Source organism: Artemia sp. Qi Xiang Cuo, chromosome 5 (assembly GCF_049724085.1).
Source record: "Artemia sp. Qi Xiang Cuo chromosome 5, ASM4972408v1, whole genome shotgun sequence".
Taxonomy (NCBI): Eukaryota; Metazoa; Arthropoda; class Branchiopoda; order Anostraca; family Artemiidae; genus Artemia; species Artemia sp. Qi Xiang Cuo.
In genome coordinates this window covers 31,713,994-31,735,203 of record NC_142798.1, presented here as the reverse complement: position 1 = coordinate 31,735,203, position 21,210 = coordinate 31,713,994, and the positions used below count along the sequence as shown (strand labels likewise).

At 30.6% G+C, this 21,210-nt stretch overlaps 1 protein-coding gene across 1 annotated transcript in view; it reads right to left on the bottom strand.

Annotated features, from left to right (window-relative positions):
• Positions 1-4,654: 4,654 nt before the first annotated feature.
• The window catches only part of sff (BRSK family serine/threonine-protein kinase sugar-free frosting), a 214,872-nt gene continuing 198,316 nt past the window's right edge, over positions 4,655-21,210 (bottom strand). The window contains exons 13-14 of the mRNA XM_089088812.1: positions 8,462-8,649; positions 4,655-6,526 (exon numbers count right to left, since the gene is read on the bottom strand). Coding sequence (XP_088944938.1) covers positions 6,356-6,526; positions 8,462-8,649 — 359 coding nt within the window. The 3' untranslated portion in view covers positions 4,655-6,355. The remainder of the gene's footprint in view (positions 6,527-8,461; positions 8,650-21,210) is intronic.

Genomic DNA, 21,210 nt, shown 5'->3' with positions numbered 1-21,210 from the left:
TACACAACAGAAGCTACGAGCTCAAGATCATTTGCCCGGTTTTCAAAAAAGGGGCGAAACGCCCGCCAAAAAAGGCAATTAATGATGATAAAAAATACACCATCAAATTCAGCATATGAGAGAACCCATTGCAGAGGATTTCAAGTTCCTACCTGCAAAAATGTAAATTTTTTTTTTTCAGAAGGAAAATTACGGATGCGTGTTTTTTAAAAACTACATTTTCTGGTATATATTGCGTATTATTATCTATTTGACATCATTACAGCATGTGGAATTTCTAGTTCTTAAAAGAAATATAGTGGTTCACACTTTACAGGGTTTGCAGTTTTGCCGGTAGGAATACAAATAAACAACGTAACTAAAATGTTAGCAGTATTTTCCAAGACAAAACAGCAGAAAATTGATATGATACGATACCCCGTCCAAGCTTGTTAAAAAAAAAAGAAAAAAAGAGAAACGAAAACAGGATCAAATAAATTAACAAACATAATTTGAAAACTCCGAACACATCGTCTTTTGATCTAATCAGGGCCCCCACCGTTTCTAGACTATATTCTTATTCAACTCTGGGAATCTAAGCCTAGTAGACAATACTTAACAGATTTTATACTAAAATTAATCTGTGAGCAACGGCCAATTTACATAATTCAGATCACAGTGGGGGTTATGTTTACCATGAAGGTTTCCTTATTAGACCATTCAAATTTTAAACAAAATAGTCATCTCAAAACTAATATACAGTATCTTGACGCACGGGCAGGGGGGGGGGAGGGAGGATGAGTAGCAGTAAAAGCCACGGGAAAGATTTCAATTAGGTATAAAAATTAGGGGGGGGGGGGTTGGAGTCACAGAATAAGAATTTTTTTCTCTGACTACGTCACAATGAACGAATGATCTTAAAAAGTAAAGAGGGATGACTAGATTTCAAATCCTTGGATCTAGTAACCTTTTTAAGTGAATCTCCTAGTAAATCAAAGCTATATAAAAAATAGCCTTTGGGTTACGAAAATACCAGATTCCAATGTTTCGGTATCACAAGATCGAAGGAAAAACTTAGAGAGAAAAAAAGATACGGAAGTCGAGGTAAAGAATCAGTTGACAAAGAAGAGCATTATGATTAAAACAAGGACTCTGTCTAAATGAATGTAAAAAGAGAAGCAAACAGGATGAAAAGTCGGCAATTCTATATAAACATTAAGTTTTAAGAAGATACACCAACGACAAGGATTATTGTAGTTGTACTTTTATTGGAGTGATACTTGAGACTTATCGACCTAAGACTACCAAGTAAGCAGCACATCTTAGAAACAACAAATCCAGACATGATGAAGACTATCAACTCAAGATTATCAAGTCAACATCACTCCATAGAAATGACATTGTAAACATCACATCACAAAAATGGCATAGCAATTGTCATCATTATTCATACTGATACTAATTTCAAAGCAGTTCATTATTACGTCTACAGGTGAACACTAGGAGTATGGTGTATCTGCAACGACCCGGATGTAAAATGGTTGGCAAACGAACAATGGTTCATGTATGACTTTGGCTATTCTTCAAAGACGTACCATGATTCTAAAAACAGTCAGAAATCAAATTTGAAAAAATAAATTTTCAACAACTTCTCAAAAAAAAAAAAAATTAGGAGCGAAATTAAAACTTAAAACGAAAAAAATTATTTCATATACAAAGGGGGTTGTTTCCTTCCATACCCTCCGCTCTCTACGCTAAAGTTTGACCTTTGTCTAAGTTCTTTAAAAATTACTGCTCAAATACAAGGACTGTTGGCATGGAATATGAAATATTTTTAAATCCCTATAAAAATTTCGTGGTTAAGTGGCTTCCTTCTCTGGGACTCCCCACACTTTACGCTAAAGCTTGACTTTTTGTATCAACTCTTTAAGAATGACTGCTAAAACACAACATTATACTATAACAATTTCAGCGTAAAGGACGGGAGGCTCCTGAGGGGCAGCCACTAAACCACAAAGAGTTATATAGTAGTTTTAAAATACTTCTTAATCCATACCAACGAAACATAAATACTTCTTATTCTGTACCAACGATCCTTGTGCTTGAGCAGTAGTTCTTAAAGAACTGAGACATAAAGTCAAACTTTAGCATACAGAACGGGCAGTTCAGAAAGAGCAGCCCCCCCCCCCCCGATAAGAATAATTCCTATTCGTTTGAATTTTCAGTAAAACTCCTTACTTGTTTCTGACAAGTTTTTTTTTTATCACCCTAAAGCGCTGTTTGCAGGGACGGTTCTGGTTAGACAAACTCCTGAAAAATCCTCCCGGACGTAATTATGAGGCCCCTCGAGCAGGATTTCCCTTTCGAGAATAGGGACGGAGGAAGGAGGTTACGACAGAATGAAGACCACAGACCATCTTACAACATTAGAACAGCTCCAACTTTTTGTACTCAGTCTATCCTCATCAGGACATTCGTCATATCTATAAAACATCTCGTCATATCTAAATTTATGTTTTATTTGAAATATCAAAAAGTTCAAAAACAATAGCAACTCTGAACTAATTCCAAAGCTCGATACGCACATTCACAAAAATAACAATAAACAGAAAACAAATAATTGGCAAGGATTACTACTGACTTAACAAAATAAAGGATTACTTGCAGCTCAAATGAGATCGCAGACAAATTAGAAGCTATGCAGTTTTAAACTCACATAACTTCATAAACACACTATTTGAGAAACTATTAAACAGGCTATTAAATACAAGCTAACTGTACTTGACCATTTACACCAAGGGTAAAATATGTTTTTGTTTTTTTAATAATTAGGCTAAAGTGTGTTTTTATATGTATGACAAACTTGCTTAGATAAAAATAGAATAGAGTAAATATTCGTTTTAGAATGGATATCCTAAAATCTGCGTAAAAAAAAAAAAAGATCGACCTTAATTATGTTGAAACATACGATTTTGCGGCAAGCAAATAGGTGTAAATTGCACCGAAAGCAACCGATTCTTATACCATTGAATTCAGTAGTTATAGATCTAACTATTTACTGAACCACAATCATAATATTACATGGACGAATTTTTGTAGGGAAGAATCTAAACTGACTAAAAAAAAACATGAACATTTTTCTGTTTTCACATTTTGTTCCTGCTTTTCCTGTGGACATATACGTAAAAAAAAGAAACAGAAAGCTCTAGTAAAACTAATGCCCATGCCATTGCCATATGTGTTGATGAAAAAGTCAAGATTTATGAACATGTGTTTTCTTTGATTTTGTGTCAAATTTGTACTAAAGAAGCGTAAAATTTAAATAGCAAGAAATCGGATAAAAAACTTGTATCAAAACTAATTTGTTTCCGACTATTATCTACTCTTTCTATAAGAGTTTAAAAAAATAAAATAATAACTGTTTAAAAAATGAAACGAGCTGACACCACAGTTTTCGAATGTAATTAGGTGCAGCATCTATTCCAATACAATTACTGTAATCAGGTAATAACTATCTGATACGCTGTAGCTGAGCTTAATTATGGGTTTACCAACAAGTGAGACAATAATCTGGTTCAGACGTGATACTGATTTTTAAGGCTTCAAAGAAAGTTCAACCAGGGGCGTCGATTCACGGAAATGTAGGGGGGGGGGGGTTCAAAATGTAGGGGGCCATTTTTTAATTTTTCAATGAAAGTACCAAAAAATCTATTTCTCAATGAAAATTTTGAAAAAAAGCATTTTCAAAATAACTAGGACAAAAACTTTGGGAGGGGAGGATTGACGCAAATGAGCAACGACTAAATGGAAGATTTATAAACTCCCACAGCGAAGTTTCCATCAAAACGGGTCATCTACAACGAACCTACATAATAGTAGAGGGTATATGTAAAACTAATTTGCTTCAATATGTATGACGATTTTTCGGTAAAGATTCAGAGCCACAAACAAAAGTCAAACAAGGCCGATTTTCATCACAGGTGTAATGCAATAAAATCGTATTTTTGAAGAGCCCTTCGGCAAGTGCTACAACATTTTAACCAAAGGAAGTATTAAAACTTAGCAAGTGAACTCACAAACCAGAGTTGGTTAGTTAGCAAGACTTGACACCGGTACTTGAATATGTTCAAAAATTGAAGTGATCAACTTTAGTACAAACATCTGCATACATGGCATCAGAAATTTGAACGACAATATTTTGACTTATTTGTTAACTCGACTTATCGAGCAAAGTATACATATTAAAAAGAAAATCTACAGAACACAACTTTCAAGAGGACGGCAAATACCCAAGGGAAAAATTAAATAAGCGTAAACCACTTTCTACTATGTATCAAAATTACTCATTCCTGTCCACTATTCCACTTTCAGACTTATTTGGTTTTCCATACAAGTTGTTCTAGCATAATTGACACTCCCTGTGTTTTAATGTGAAACTTGAAGTTCGTACCTAAGCATTGGACGGTTTTACTTTGTTTTTAGAAGAAAAGGAACAAGAAAGAAAGAGAGATAGAGGGAACACGAGAAAGAAGGGGGGGGGGAGAGAAGGGAAGATAAATGCTTTGTTTCTAATTCTTTAATTTATTTATAGGTTTGAAGGCATTAAAAAAAAAAAAAAAAAAAAAAAAAAAAAAAAAAAAAAAAAAGTGCTTATGTTTCTATTGACACATTCACATTAAACCAATCGACTCAATTTCGACTCTCGGGTAACAAGACAAGTTTCCTAGGAAGATTAAGATTTTAGTTTCAGCTACTTAAAAGTAGTCAGTCAAAACAGAGGGCGTCATTTAAGGAATAAAAGGAATTGAAATAAATACGAAAAATAGAAAACAAAACCAAAACTAAAAACTACCAGCAAATAAATAAAAACTACAATTGATACAGTTTTATAAAGGCTTATTTTAATCGATTTAGTGAGGTTTACACACATTAAAAGATATTTCACTTTTATAGAGTATTCCGAAAAGAAACAGCCCACACAGTTTTGCAATTCAAAAATATAGGCGAGGTCCAAGATATCAACCAAAAAAGACAAACATCTTCAGGCATCATGAAATATCTAAACTGAAACTTGGTATACATGGACTATATTATATTTTACAACCGTTAAAATAAGCAAATTAAACAAACTTTCAATTTCAATTATCTTTTAATTTTAAATTAAACAAAATATGGTTTGGATAGCGCTTATGTAAGTCAAAGCACAGAAAAACAGAGTTTACTAGCAAAATGTCGTGACTCAAAAGCAGTTTGCTGTTTTTACTTGCTTAAAATTTCACAAAAAGAGAACCAATCAGGTTCTGCATCCTTTCAGCCCCTCAAAATTTGAAAAAACAACAATAGGTAGGTAAAGCATCAGTTAAAAAAAAGGAGAAGGTGGTACTTGCAGTGACGCCAATTAGGGGGAGAGCAGGAGTCATATGCCCCGCATAGATTTTGAAAATACATTTCTTATGGAAATTTCATTGAAAAAAGCTGACCCGACGCCACGGGTCACTTGGCTTCCCTTTCTAAGGTAAGCTCAAAAAGTAACGTGATTGAAAAAAAAGAAGGAGGAGAAGAAGAAAAGACTGAAGTCACAAAATTAAACTAACGGAACTAAAGCCACTTTTTTAGCATGGAAGTATAGGATAGTATTCCATCTTTTATTCTTTAGTTGAATGCTTTCTGCAAAAAAGCCAAAGTATTTGAACTAAGTGCCTACAAATGGATGACAATCATATGGCTTATGTTGATCACTTGAGGACAAGCAAGTGTTGCTTTCTAGAATAGCGCTGAATCACGGAGACCCCCTTCAAAAGATTTCATCATTTTCTTCCTAAGGACACTGACTAATTACAAATTTTAGAAGTTTGTCAAATTCTGTGAAAAGGCTTATGTTATGTCAGTTATGTAGCATATGCCTAAGGATTTTTTTTCCCCAATACTGAGGAGATGGCATTGAATCTCAGCTAAGTGATAGAGCTCTACTTCCGTCAGAGGCATCTTTATAGCCTGTCGCAAAGGTGGGATTAAGTTACAGAGAAAAAGTCAAACCATTTCTACTTTTTTTTTTCTCAGACGGAAACAGTGAATAGTATGGTATACACATAATTTTTTTTTTTATAAAGCTGGTGAGGATTAAAAGGAATGAAATATCGGACTTATATACCACGAAATAAATATCCACTTTCTTCATACTATAAAAGGAGGAATGCAAGCAGTTGCACGTCAAGGAATGTAAAATTTGTAACTTCCTTGAGACTTCAATAAACAGGTAACTCAACTTAAGACTTAATATCAATGGTTAGCAAAACAATGAAATACGCTCAATAAAAATACCTTCATCAATAAAAATGGAAGGAATTGCAGAAAAAACAAGAAATGGAACAAAAATTTAAGCATTATTAGCATCACTTAGAGTATTTGAAGATGCAGAATCTGCAATAACATCACTGGCAGGAATAGAAGAGGACTGCTTTCTGCTCTCTTGAAGGACGGCTTTATTTCGTCGGCTGTTGTGTCGAGATGAACTTGTTGACTCGCTTTCTCCATCTGAATCAATCGACTAAAATGATGAGCTTCATTAAAAAAAAATCCCATTGATATACTAAAACACCATCGCCGACAATAACCTACAAAAACTCTAGGAATGTATGGGTGTTCATTCATGCTATTTCGACTGAATAGTTTACTGGTAGTAGCAATGGAAGAAGCGAGGTATGTACTCATTTTTTTTTTCTTTTTTTTCTAGAGTGCTAAAGTGTAGAGTGCTGAAACATCTCTTCCCACTAATTCTGGGAACGCCTAACTACGCCATAACTACCAAATACATAAAATACATAAATGAAATTAAGACATACTACTTAGTATCATCAGTTACAGAAATTTTGCTGGTCAGAATGGAGAAATTAGTAATTCTTTAATGAATATGAACTTTCTTACAATTATCATACACCAAAAATTTTGCAATTACTGACAAGGATGAGAGAAAGAAGGAACTGATTCAAATAAATCCTGCTATAGTACAGATATTGGCTAGGGTAAATTTTTCACTATCAACTAAATGGTACTACTTTTTGTCTTTGTTGCGATTGGTTCAGAAGATGCCATGTACAAGAGTGTTACTACATTTTCTCGAATTTTTATCAGCGGTTTAGTAACAAGAGTTTATGCGTCTATCCTTGGGGTCGATGTTCTCCCCACGAAGATCACCCTGGAAAAAATTATACTTATTTGTCCGTACTATACCTTTTTTTTTACTTTGATTTTAAGCCAATAACCTAATAATAACATTTTCTCTACCAAAATGTATTACCAAAGAGACTATACAACGTTTTTCATGACAAAATAATTCTTTATCTAAGACTTTCAGATTAGATTTCAGCTTCACTTTAATCTCTGACCTACACTTCTAGGGCGAACGACGTTAGTGCCGTTTCCACTCTGTCGAGGAAAAAGAAGAAGAAAGAATTACAGTGAACTGGCAACAATCATACATTATTTTGCAAATTAGTAATTTCTGAATATTTACTTTTTTTTACATCAAATCGATTCAATAGAAGACGTCTTAAGATTACCAAACAAAGGGGGCACGTATAATCCAACATCATCATTATCACAAACCTAGAAATTTATTTGCTCGAAATATATCTGTCAATGACTTTAATATTAAAAAGTGTTGTATTGCGTTGTTATGATTGCGAGCATTGAAGTCTGACATACTGTTTTAAATCTTTTTAATATTTGAAAGTCCTGTTTTTAGAGCTTTCTGTCCAATTAAAACGTTTTCGTACACTGTTAGTAATAACTAAGACTATGGAGACATGCCTCGAAAACAGCAACCTTGTTTTGTGCTTTAAAATTGCTTTTCTTTTAGCTCGTGCGAAATTATACCATTGTTTTTTTTCTGATGGATCAGATCAGAAAATCTTCCAGAATTCAGATTTAGCGACATTGTTAAGGCAATCCAATTGTCGAACATGTGTTTTTCTTTTCTTCCAGGACGAGCATCTTGGAAGTTAAGGTTACCTTTTCTTTTTTTTACATAAAGTTAAACTTTTTACAAAACATAAAATATAACATAAAATGTTGAAATAGATTTTGACAGAAATGTATTTCTAGTCTGCAATACTTTGAATTTAAGAATTCTACCATATAGGACTAGATTCCCTCAAATTTCTACCAAATTAATTCTATGTATTTGCCATCCTTGGAGATTAGATGTTTAATTCAAGTTCAAAGCTCAAGTTAGTGTTTATATTTGTGACAATACATTACAAGAGAAGTTAGAACTTCAACCCTTAGTTGCCAGACAATAGTATCATTACCTCTGTGCTGCGGCAATTAACTATAAGAGGTACAATAAAGACAATTATCTTATTTATTACACCTTATGCGAATAAAATACTTAATTACAGCAAAAAAAAATGTTTATATAATTATTCTAAAAGTTGTCAACACTATATATTATTAGAACAAAAAAGAGACAAAAGGGACAAACCTGTCTTGGAGTATTCTTAAGTGAAGTCCGTTCCGAGTTATCAGAGGAATAAAAACTATCACTTTCACTCATTTCAGCGTGATTAAGTACATTCCTTCTAGGGGCTTTGGGAGAGGGCGGAGGAGGTCGACGACTGCACACTTGAATTTGGAGTATTTCACAAAGACGTCGAAACCGGCGGAGATTTCCTGAAACCAAATCTTATAAGCTGTAGATTTCCCTTTTATATTATAAAAATTTGGAAGAATGTGATAAATACAATGAGTCTGAAAGAATCGAACAGCATTTCTTGCCATCAGTTCTTGCCATCAAAAGGTTCTGTTCAATATAATTATGAGATTGACCTTTGCATTTCGGCATGGACGAACCTCCAGCATTTGTATTGGAGGGGCAAGAGGGGTCCATATCTGGATAGTCAAAGGGCATGGGATGCATAATGTTTTTTTCCCTCCAATTTAGGGGGGGGGGGGAACTGCCCCCTTTGCCACCCCCAAACAACGCCCCTGCATTTCGGTTCCATCAAAGTACTTTGAAAGTGGTGTGCATACCCAAACTTTGAATTCACTACATTCTAGTGATGTAAATCTTTCAGTTATTTTGTTTCAAAATACCGGCACGGTATTTTAATATAGATAAATCCGTCTCTTCGTCTCCAAAACAACAGTACTTAAATATTGTTATGCTTTTACTACTTTAACGGTTTGGTGTTAAATAATACCCATTTATGAACCAAATTGTCTTGGATCATTTATTGAACATACTAATAAGCAAATAAATATCATTTCCTTTAAAACTTGAAAAGCTTGATTAGTAATAGCCCAGGTAACTGCAAGAGTTAATGATCTCCTTTACAATGCAAAATTCAAAATAATCAACTAGCATTATACTTCTATCACTTAGCTAATTTGAGAAAACAAATTCGTGAGATAATATTTCATCAAAAACTTCAATTTTACTATACGTATCTTGTTTCGTTTACATATGTATACAGTCGTCACCGCGCTAAGTCAAAAGACGATATTCTACTGGTTCAGGTGAATTAAAGAAAATTAATTGTTGGCAGAGAACTGTTCTTTTCCCTTTTCATCTCTAAAACCTTGAATCAACAGACGACACGGAAATACTGTCTCAATATTTGAATAATGTTTATAGCTAGACTTTCGACTACATCAGCTACAAAAATGGTTGATCCCTCTAAGGAAGCTTTTCAAGAACAATTACGGATATTCACGGGTTTTGACTTGCATGCACGTGATAAAATCGGAGCGTCAGTGAATGACAACAGTAGTAATAGTGTTAAAGGTTTGAACGGTGATTGCGTAATTTGTCTTATCTCTAGCATGTACAAGAATATACACTACAGTTTCACGTGCACATTGTAAAAAGCGACCAATCCTTTTATACCTATAAAGTGGTCAACCGCGTTTTGAGAGTATAATTAAGATTATATAATGCAAGCTGAGTGGTTATTGCTATATATTTCAAACCTACTTTTACACCTACAAGAATATGCAGTACAGTTTCACGTGCACATTGCAAAAAGCGAGCAAACCTTTACAGACACCTGTTCCATTTCTTTGAAGTATGTGCTATCAGACTGGTTATTCTGATTTTTTGGACAATTGCCTTAGCTCGAGAGTAGTTTGTTATTAATACGTCGTTGCTAATTAAAAAATTGGATGCTACTATCAGAATTGTTTGATTGACATTTGCAAAAAGGGATAAGAGATTCGCGAATAGGACTGTACGAACGATCTTATTTGAATAATAGGGAAAAAACAGAGCTAGATAACATTTGCGAATTGGATCGTACGAAGGTGGAGAAAAAAGGGTATAGCATTTGCGAATTGGACTAAACGAACGATATTAATTGAAAAATAGGGACAAAAACTAGATAGCATTTGCGAATTGGATCGTATGAAGGTCGAGAAAAAAGGGTTAAACTGATTATTGGACAATTGCCTTTAGTCAAGACTAGTTTGTTAGGAATGTGTCGCTGCTAAAGCTAACTCTAATTGCAAAAAAAAGGGTATAGCATTTGCGAATTGGTGATTATCAGTTAAGGTAACCCCTCGAGGTTGTTAACTCATAGCTTATTTATTATAAATTTGGAACAATATCAATCTATGGAAATGGTTAACCATGATTAGAAAAATATTGTTTGTAGTAGCACTTTTTTTTAAATAATTTTTTTTTTGGACTTCGAAATTATTCAACCTTTTTTTACGTATCTTAAAATGACATCGATGACACACCAGTAAAAATTATGTATGACTCAAAATGGAATAATGATTATTCTACTGATTACGAACTAAGAGAAGACAATAACTACAATATCAAAAGAGAAAATGGTAAACTATTTTAAGGATCAGATTCAAAATGTGGATCTTTTTTCGGATCTGCTGGATAAAATTGACAAAATCTAAGTATCAGATTGAATAAATGCTTTATCAACATAGTTTGTCGGATATGATGGATAAAATTGACAAAATCTAAGTATTAGAGTGATTAAATGCTTTATCAGCATTCTTTGTTGGATATCTTGGATAAAATCTAAGTATCAGAGTGATTAAATTCTATATAAAACGTCCCTTTCTCGGATATATGGGATAAAATTGATAAGGTCTAAGCACCAGAACGAATAAATGCCTTATCAACATCCTCCAAATGCATTATCAGTATCATATGTCGGGCATATCAGATAAAATTTCCAAAATCTTAGTTTCAGTTTGATTAAATTCTATACCAACAGACCTTTATCAAATACATGGGATAAAATTGACAAAATCTAAGTATCTGATGGATTAAATTCTATATCAACAACCCTTTCTCGAATACATGGGATAAAATTGAAAAAATCTAAGTGTCAGAGTGAATAAATTTTTATATCAACATGTATTGTCAGATACATCGAATATAATTGACAAAATCTAAGTATCAGAGTGAATAAATGCTTTATCAGCATCCATTGTAGAATATATCAGATAAAAGTGACAAAATCTAAGTACCAGAGTGAATAAATGCATTATCAACATCATTTGTCTGATATGTCAGTTAAAATTGACATGTCGGAAAAAATTGACAAAATCTAAGTGTCAGAGTGAATAATTTTTTTTATCAACATCTTTTGTCAGATACATCCAATATAATTGACAAAATCTAAGTGTTAGAGTGAAAAAGTTTTTTATCAACATCATCTATCAGATATATCGGATAAAATTGACAAAATCTAAGTATCAGGGTGATTAAATGCTTTATCAGCATCCTTTTTTGGATATATCGGATAAAAACTAAGTATCAGAGTGATTAATTCTATATCAACATCCTTTTCTCGGATACATGGGATAAAATTGATAAAATCAAAGTATCAGAGTGAATAAATGCTTTATCAACATCCTCTAAATGCATTATCAACATCATTTGTCGGGTATATCGAATAAAATTGACAAAACCTAAGTATCAGTTTTATTAAATTCTAAGTCAATAATCCTTTCTCGAATACATGGGATAAAATTGACAAAATCTAAGCATCGGAATGATTGAATTCTATATCAACAACCCTTTCTCGAATACATGGGATAAAATTAAAAAAATCTAAGCATCAGAGTGAATAAATATTTTTTATATCAACATCTATTGTCAGATACATCGAATATAATTGACAAAATCTAAGTATCGGAGTGAATAAATGTTTTATTAGCATCCTTTGTCGAATAAATCAGATAAAAGTGACAAAATCTAAGTACCAGAGTGAATAAATGCATTATCAACATCATTTGTCGGATATGTCATTTAAAATTGACATGTCGGATAAAATTGACAAAATCTAAGTGTCAGAGTGAATAATCTTTTTTCTCAACATCTTTTGTCAGATACATCAAATATAATTGACAAAATCTAAGTGTTAGAGTGAATAATTTTTTTATCAACATCATCTGTCAGATATATCGGATAAAATTGACAAAATCTAAGTATCAGGGTGAATAAATGCTTTATCAAAATTATTTGTCTGATATGTCGGACAAAATTTTTTTTATCAAAAAAATATCAGAATGCGTTTAAGGTATAGTACGAATGGCTTGCAAAAAACAAAAAAATACTATCAGAATGAATAAATTCTTTATCAACATCCGTTATGAAAAAATTATATGTCATTATGAAAAAAGTGTAAATAGGTAAGTAAGTAAGTAACAAACTCTTTCTTGAATTCACCTCTTGGATACACAATACAGAAATTTGATTAAGGAAATTATGAAAAAAATTGAAAAAATTCTTTATTAACATTCATTATCGATTGAAGTCGCTTCCTAGACAGACAATACAGCATAATTCACAAAATCTAAGTATAAGAGTGATTAAATTTTATATCAACATCCATTTCTCAGATACATAGGAAAAAGTTGAATAAATCTAAGTGTTAGAGTGAATACATTTTTTTTTATCAACATCTTTTGTCAGATACATCAGATAAAATTGACACAATCTAAGTGACAGAGTGAATAATTTTTTTTATCAACATCCTTTGTCAGATACATCAAATAAATTGACAAAATCTAAATTTCAGAATGAATAAATGCTTTAAAAACATCTTTTATTGGATATGTCGGATAAAATTGACAAAAAATCTAAGTATCAGAGAGACTAAATTCTATATCAACATCCTTTTCTCGGATACATAGGATAAAATTGACAAATTCTAAGTGTTAGAGTGAATAAATTTTTTTTTATCAACATCCTTTGCCAGATACATCGGATAAAATTGACAAAATCTAAGTATCAGAGTGAATATATTCATTATCAACATCCTTTGTCGGATATGTCGGATAAAATTGACAAAATCTAAGTATCAGCGTGAATAAATTTTTTTAATAACATACTTTGCCATATGCATATAATAAAACAATTAAAACATATAAGTTTCAAAGTGAATAATTTTTTTTTATCAACATCTTTTGCCAGGTCCATCAAATAAAATTGACGAAATCTAAATTTTAGATGAATAAATAATCTAACAACATCCTTTATTGGATATGTCGGATAAAATTGACAAAATCTAAGTATCAGTGATTAAATTCTATATAAACATCCTTTTCTCGGATACATAGGATAAAATTGACAGAATCTAAGTGTCATTGGGAATAATTTTTTTTTATCAACATCCTTTGTCAGATACATCAAATAAAATTGAAAAAACTAAATTTCAGAATGAATAAATTTATTATCAACATCCTTTATCGGATATGTCGGATAAAGTTGACAAAATCTAAGTGTTGGAGTGAATACATTTTTTTTATCAACATCTTTTGTCAGATACATCGGATAAAATTGACAGAATCTAAGTGTCAGAGTGAATAAATTTTTTTATCAAGATCCTGTCAGATACATCAAATATAATTGATCAAATCTAAATTTCAGAATGAATAAATGCTTTAACAGCATCCTTTACCGGATATGTAGGATAAAATTGACAAAATCTAAGTATCAGAGTGACTAAATTCTATATCAACATCCTTTTCTCGGATACATAGGATAAAATTGACAAATTCTAAGTGTTAGAGTGAATAATTTTTTTTATCAACATCCTTTGTCAGATACATCAAATAAAATTGACAAAATCTAACTTTCAGAATGAATAAATTCATTATCAACATCCTTTGTCGGTTATGTCAGATAAAATTGACAAAATCTAAGTATCAGAGTAAATATTTTTTTTAACAACATTCTTTGCCAGATACATCGAATAAAATTGATAAAATGTAATTGTCAGGGAGAATAAATTTTTTTGTCAACATCCTTTGTCAGAAACATCGAATAAAATTGACAAAATCTAAATTTCAGAATGTATAAATGCTTTAACAACATCCTGTATCGGATATGACGGATAAAATTGACAAAATCTAAATATCAGAGTGACTTAATTCTATATAAACACCCTTTTCTCGGATACATAGGATAAAATTGACAAAATCTGAATTTCAGAATGAATAAATTCATTATCAACATCCTTTGTCGGATATGTCGGATAAAATTGACAAAATCTAAGTATCAGAGTGAATAATTTTTTTTTATCAACATCCTTTTATCAAATTATATACATCGAATAAAATTGATAAAATATAAGTGTCAGAGTGAATAAATTTTTTCTTATCAACATCCTTCGTCAGACACATCAAATAAAATTGACATAATCAAAATTTCAGTATGAAACAACATCCTTTGTCGGACATGTTGGATAAAATTGACAGAATCTAAGTATCATAGTTATTAAATTCTGTATCAGCATCCCTTACTCAGACACATGGGGCAAAATTGAACAAATCTAACTTTCAGAAGGAAAATATTGGTTATTAATATTCTTTGCCCAATATTACATACAAAATCTAAGCATCAGAGTGATTAAATTCCATATCAACAACCCTTTCTCGGATACATGGGATAAAATTGACAAAATCTAAGTATCAGAGTGCATAAATGCTTTATCAACATCCTTTAAATGCATTATCAACATTATTTGTCGGCTATATCGGATAAAATTGACAAAATCTAAGTATCAGATTGATTAAATTTTATATCAACATCCCTTTCTCAGATACATGGGGTAAAATTGACAAAATCTAAGTATCAGAGTGAATAAATGTTTTATCAATATCCCTTAAATGCATTATCAACATCATATGTCAGATACATCGGATAAAATTGATAACATCTAAGTACCAGAAAGAATAAATTCGTTTTCAAAGTTTTTATCGGATACATCCATCCTTTTATCGGATATGTCGGATAAAATTGACAAAATCTAAGTATCAGACTGAATAATTTTTTTATCAACATCCTTTGCCAGATACATCGAATAAAATTGATAAAATATAAGTGTCAGAGTGAATAATTTTTTTTTCAACATCCTTTGACAGATACATCAAATAAAATTGACATAATCTAAATTTTAAGATGAAACAACATCCTTTCTCGGATATGTTGGATAAAATTGACAGAATCTAAGTATCACAGTGAATAAACTCATTATCAACATCCTTTGTCGGATATATTGGTTAAAATTGACAGAATCTAAGTATCAGCGTGAATAATTTCATTGTCAACATCCTTTGTCGGATATGTCGGATAAAACTGACAGAATCTAAATATCAGGGTGATTAAATTCCAAATACATCGTATAAAATTGACAGAATCTAAGGGTCAGAGTGAATAAACTTTTTTTTATCAACATCCTTTGTCAGATACATCAAATAAAATTGACAAAATCTAAATTTCAGAATGAATAAATGCTTTAACAACATCCTTTATCGGATATGTAGGATAAAATTGACAAAATATAAGTATCAGAGTGAGTAAATTCTATATCAACATCCTTTTCTCGGATACATGGGATAAAATATCGGATAAAATAGACAAAATCTAAGTATCAGATTGATTAAATTCTATATCAACATCCCTTTTTCTCAGGTACATGGGGATAAAATTGACGAAATCTAAGTATCAGATTGATTAAATTCTATATCAGCATCCCTTTCTAGGGTACATGGGATAAAATTGACAAAATCTAAGTATCAGAGTGAATAATTTATTTTTTATCAACATCTTTTATCAGTTACAACAATTATCATTAAAAAAATCTAAATATCAGAGTGAATAAATGCTTTTTCAGCATCAATTGTCGGATATGTTGAATAAAATATGCAAAGTCAACATAGCTTTATTTCATTTTTTAAGGTTAATTTTAAGGTTAATATTCCATGTACATGAGAAAGGGATGCTGATATAGAATTTAATCAATCTGATACTTAGACTTTGTCAATTTTATCCCCATGTACCTGATGAAGGGATGTTGATATAGAATTTAATCAATCTGATACTTAGATTTTGTCAATTTTATCCGATATTTTATCCTATGTATCCGAGAAAAGGATGTTGATATAGAATTTACTCACTCTGATACTTAGATTTTGTCAATTTTATCCGACATATCCGATAAAGGATGTTGTTAAAGCATTTATTCATTCTGAAATTTAGATTTTGTTAATTTTACTTGATGTATCTGACAAAGGATGTTGATAAAAAAATTTATTCACTCTGACACTTATATTCTGTCAATTTTATCCGATGTATTTCGAATTTAATCCCTCTGACATTTAGATTCTGTCAGTTTTATCTGACATATCCGACAAAGGATGTTGACGATGAAATTATTTACGCTGATACTTAGATTCTGTTAATTCTAACCAATATATCTGACAAAGGATGTTGATAATGAGTTTATTCACTGTGATACTTAGATTCTGTCAATTTTATCCAACATATCCAAGAAAGGATATTGTTTCATTCTAAAATTTATATTTGGTCAATTTTATTTTATACATGTGACAAATTATATTGATAAAAAAAATTTATTAACATGAACACTTATATTCTATTAATTTTTTTCGATGTTTTTGGCAATAGATGATGATAAAAAAATTATTAACTCTGATTCTTTGATTTTGTCAATTTTAACTGACGTATCCGACAAAAGGATGGATGTATCCGATAAAAACTTTGAAAACGAATTTATTTTTTCTGGTACTTAGATTTTGTCAATTTTATCCGATGTATCTGACATGTGATGTTGATAATGCATTTAAGGGGTATTGATAAAGCATTTATTCAATCTGATACTTAGATTTTGTCAATTTTATCCCATCTATCTGAGAAATGGATGTTGATATAGAATTTAATAACTCTGATACTTAGATTTTGTCAAGTTTATCCCAAGTATTCGAGAAAATGATTTCGATATAAAATTTAATCAATCTGATAGTTAGATTTTGTCAATCGTATCAGATATAGCCGACAAACGATGTTGATAATGCATTTCAAGGATGTTGATAAAGCATTTATTCACTCTGATACCTAAATTATGTCAGTTTTATCCGACATATCTGACAAAGGATGTTCATAATGAATTTATTCACTCTGAAACTTAGATTTTGTCAATTTTATCCCATGTATCCGAGAAAGGGATGTTGATATAGAATTTAATAACTCTGATACTTAGATTCTGTCAATTTTATCCAACATGTCCGACAAAGGATGTTGTTTCATACTGAAATTTATATTATGTCAATTTTATTTGATGTATCTGACAAAAGATGTTGATAAGAAAAAATTTATTCACTCTGACACTTATATTTTTTCAATTTTATTCGATGTATCTGGCAAAGGATGTTGTAAAAAAAATATTCACTCTGATACTTAGATTTTGTCAATTTTATCCGACATATCCGACAAAGGATGTTGATAATGAATTTATTCATTCTGAAATTTAGATTTTGTCACTTTTATTTGAATTATCTGACAAAGGATGTTGATAAAAAAATTTATTCACTCTAACACTTAGAATTTGTCAATTTTATCCTATGTATCCGAGAAAAGGATGTTGATATAGAATTTAGTCACTCTGACACTTAGATTTTGTCAATTTTATCCGATATATCCGGTAAAGGATGTTGTTAAAGCATTTATTCATTCTGAAATTTAGATTTTGTCAATTTTATCCGATGTATCTGACAAAAGATGTTGATAAAAATTTATTCACTCCAAAACTTAAATTTTGTCAACTTTATCCGACATATCCGATAAAGAATGTTGATAATAAATTTATTCATTCTGAAACTTAGATTTTGTCACTTTTATCCTATGTATTCGAGAAAAGGAGGTTGATAAAGAAATTAGTTACTCTAATACTTCTATATTGGCAATTTTATCCAAACTATCAGATAATGAATACTGTTGAAGAATTTATTCGTTTTGAAATTTAGATTTCTTCAATTTTATTCGATGTATATTACAAAGGATGTTGATAAAAAAAAATTATTCACTCTGACACTTATATTCTATCAATTTTATTTGATGTATCTGGCAAAGGATTTTGATAAAAAAAATTATTCACTCTGATACTTAGATTTTGTCAATTTTATCCGACATATCCGACAAAGGATGTTGATAATGAATTTATTCATTCTGAAATTTAGATTTTGTCAATTTTATCCGATGTATCTGGCAAAGGATGTTGATAAAAAAAAAATGTATTCACTCTAACACTTAGAATTTGTCAATTTTATCTTATGTATCCGAGAAAACGGTGTTGATATAGAATTTAGTCACTCTGATACTTAGATTTTGTCAATTTTAACCGACATATCCGATAAAGGATGTTGTCAAAACATTTATTCATTCTGAAATTTAGATTTTGTCAATTCTATTTGATGTATCTGAAAAAGGATGTTGATAAAAAAAAAATTATTCACTCTGACACTTATATTTTATCAATTTTATTCGATGTATCTGGCAAATGATGTTGATAAAAAAATTATTCACTCAGATACTTAGATTTTGTCAATTTTATCCGACATATCCGACAAAGGATGTTGATAATGAATTTATTCATTCTGAAATTTAGATTTTGTCAATTTTATTTGATGTATCTGACAAAGGATGTTGATAAAAAAATTTCTTCACTCTGATACTCAGATTTTGTCAATTTTTTCCTATATATCCGAGAAAAGGATGTTAATATAGAATTTTATCACTCTGATACTTAGATTATGTAAATTTTATCTGAGATATCCGGTAAACGATGTTTTTAAAGCATTTATTCATTCTGAAATTTAGATTTTGTGAATTTTATTTGATGTATCTGACAAAGGATGTTGATAAAAAAAATTATTCACTCTGACACTTAGATTCTGTCAATTTTATCCCATTTATCTGACAAAAGATGTTGATAAAAAAAATTTATTCACTCCAACACTTAGATTTTGTCAATTTTATCCGATATATCTGATAAGGACTGTTGATAATGAATTTATTCATTCTGAAATTTAGATATTGTAAATTTTATTTGATGTATCTGACAAAGGATGTTGATAAAAAAAAATTACTCACACTGAAACTTAGATTATGTCAATTTTATCCTATGCATCCAAGAAAAGGTTGTTGATACATAATTTAGTCACTCTGATACTTAGATTTTGCCAATTTTATCCGACATATCCGATAAAGGATGTTGTTAAAGCATATATTCATCTGAAATTTAGATTTTGTCAATTTTATTTGATGTATCTAACAAAGGTTGTTGATAAAAAAAAATTATTCACTCTGACACTTATATTTTATCTATTTTATTCGATGCATCTGGCAAAGGATGATATTAAAAAAATTTATTCACTCTGATACTTAGATTTTGTCAATTTTATCCGACATATCCGACAAAGGATGTTGATAATGAATTTATTCACTCTGATTCTTAGATTTTTTCAATTTTATCCGATGTATCTGGAAAAGGATGTTGATAAAAAAAATGTATTCACTCTAACACTTAGAATTTGTCAATTTTATCCTATGTATCCGATAAAAGGATGTTGATATAGAATTTAGTCACTCTGATACTTAGATTTTATCAATTTTATCCGACATATCCGATAAAGGATATTGTTAAAGAATTTATTCATTCTGATATTTAGATTTTGTCAATTTTATTTGATGAATCTGACATACAATGTTGATAAAAGAATTATTCACTCTGACACTTAGATTCTGTAAATTTTATCCGATGTATCTGACAAAAGATGTTGATAAAAAAATTTATTCACTCTAACACTTAGATTTTGTCAACTTTTCCCTATGTATCCGAGAAATGGATGTTGATATAGAATCTAATCACTCTTATACTTAAATTTTGTGAAATTCCTGTATTGTCTGTCTAGGAAGCGACTTCAATCGATAATGAATGTTAATAAAGAATTTTTTCAATTTTTCTTTTCATAATTTCCTTAATTAAATTTCTGTATTTACAATTTTTTCATAATGACATGTCCAACAACGGATGTTGATAAAGAATTTATTCATTCTGATAGTATTTTCGTGTTTTTTTCAAGCCATTCGTACTATGCCTTAAAAGCATTCAGATATTTCCTTGATAAAAAAATTTTGCCCGACATATCAGAAAGAATATGTTGATAAACCAAATATTCACTCTGATACTTACATTTTGTCCATTTTATCAGATGTATATGACAGAGGATGTTGATAAAAAAAATATTCACTCTAAAACTTAGATTTTGTCAGTCATATTGGATGAATCTGACAAAAGGTGTTGATAAAAAAATTTATTCACTCTGACACTTAGATTTTGTCAATTTTATCCGACATGTCAATTTTAACTGACATATCCGACAAATGATGTTGATAATGCATTTATTCACTCTGGTACTTAGATTTTGTCACTTTTATCTGATATATTCGACAAAGGATGCTGATAAAGCATTTATTAACTCTGATATTAAGATTTTGTCAATTATGTTCGATGTATCTGACAATAGATGTTGATATAAAAAAATTTATTCACTCTGACGCTTAGATTTTTTCAATTTTATCCCATGTATTCGAGAAAGGGTTGTTGATATAGAATTTAATCAATCAAATAGTTAGATTTTGTCAATTTTGTCCCATGTATTCGAGAAAGGGTTGTTGATATAGAGTTTAATCCAACTGATACTTAGATTTTCGCAATTTTATCCGATATACCCAACAAATGATGTTGATAATGCATTTAGAGGATGTTGACAAAGCATTTATTCACTCTGATACTTTTCTTCTATCAATTTTTTCCCATGTATCCGAGAAAGGCATGTTGATATAGAATTTAATTACTCTGATACTTAGATTTTATTCGAGATATCCAACAAAGGATGCTG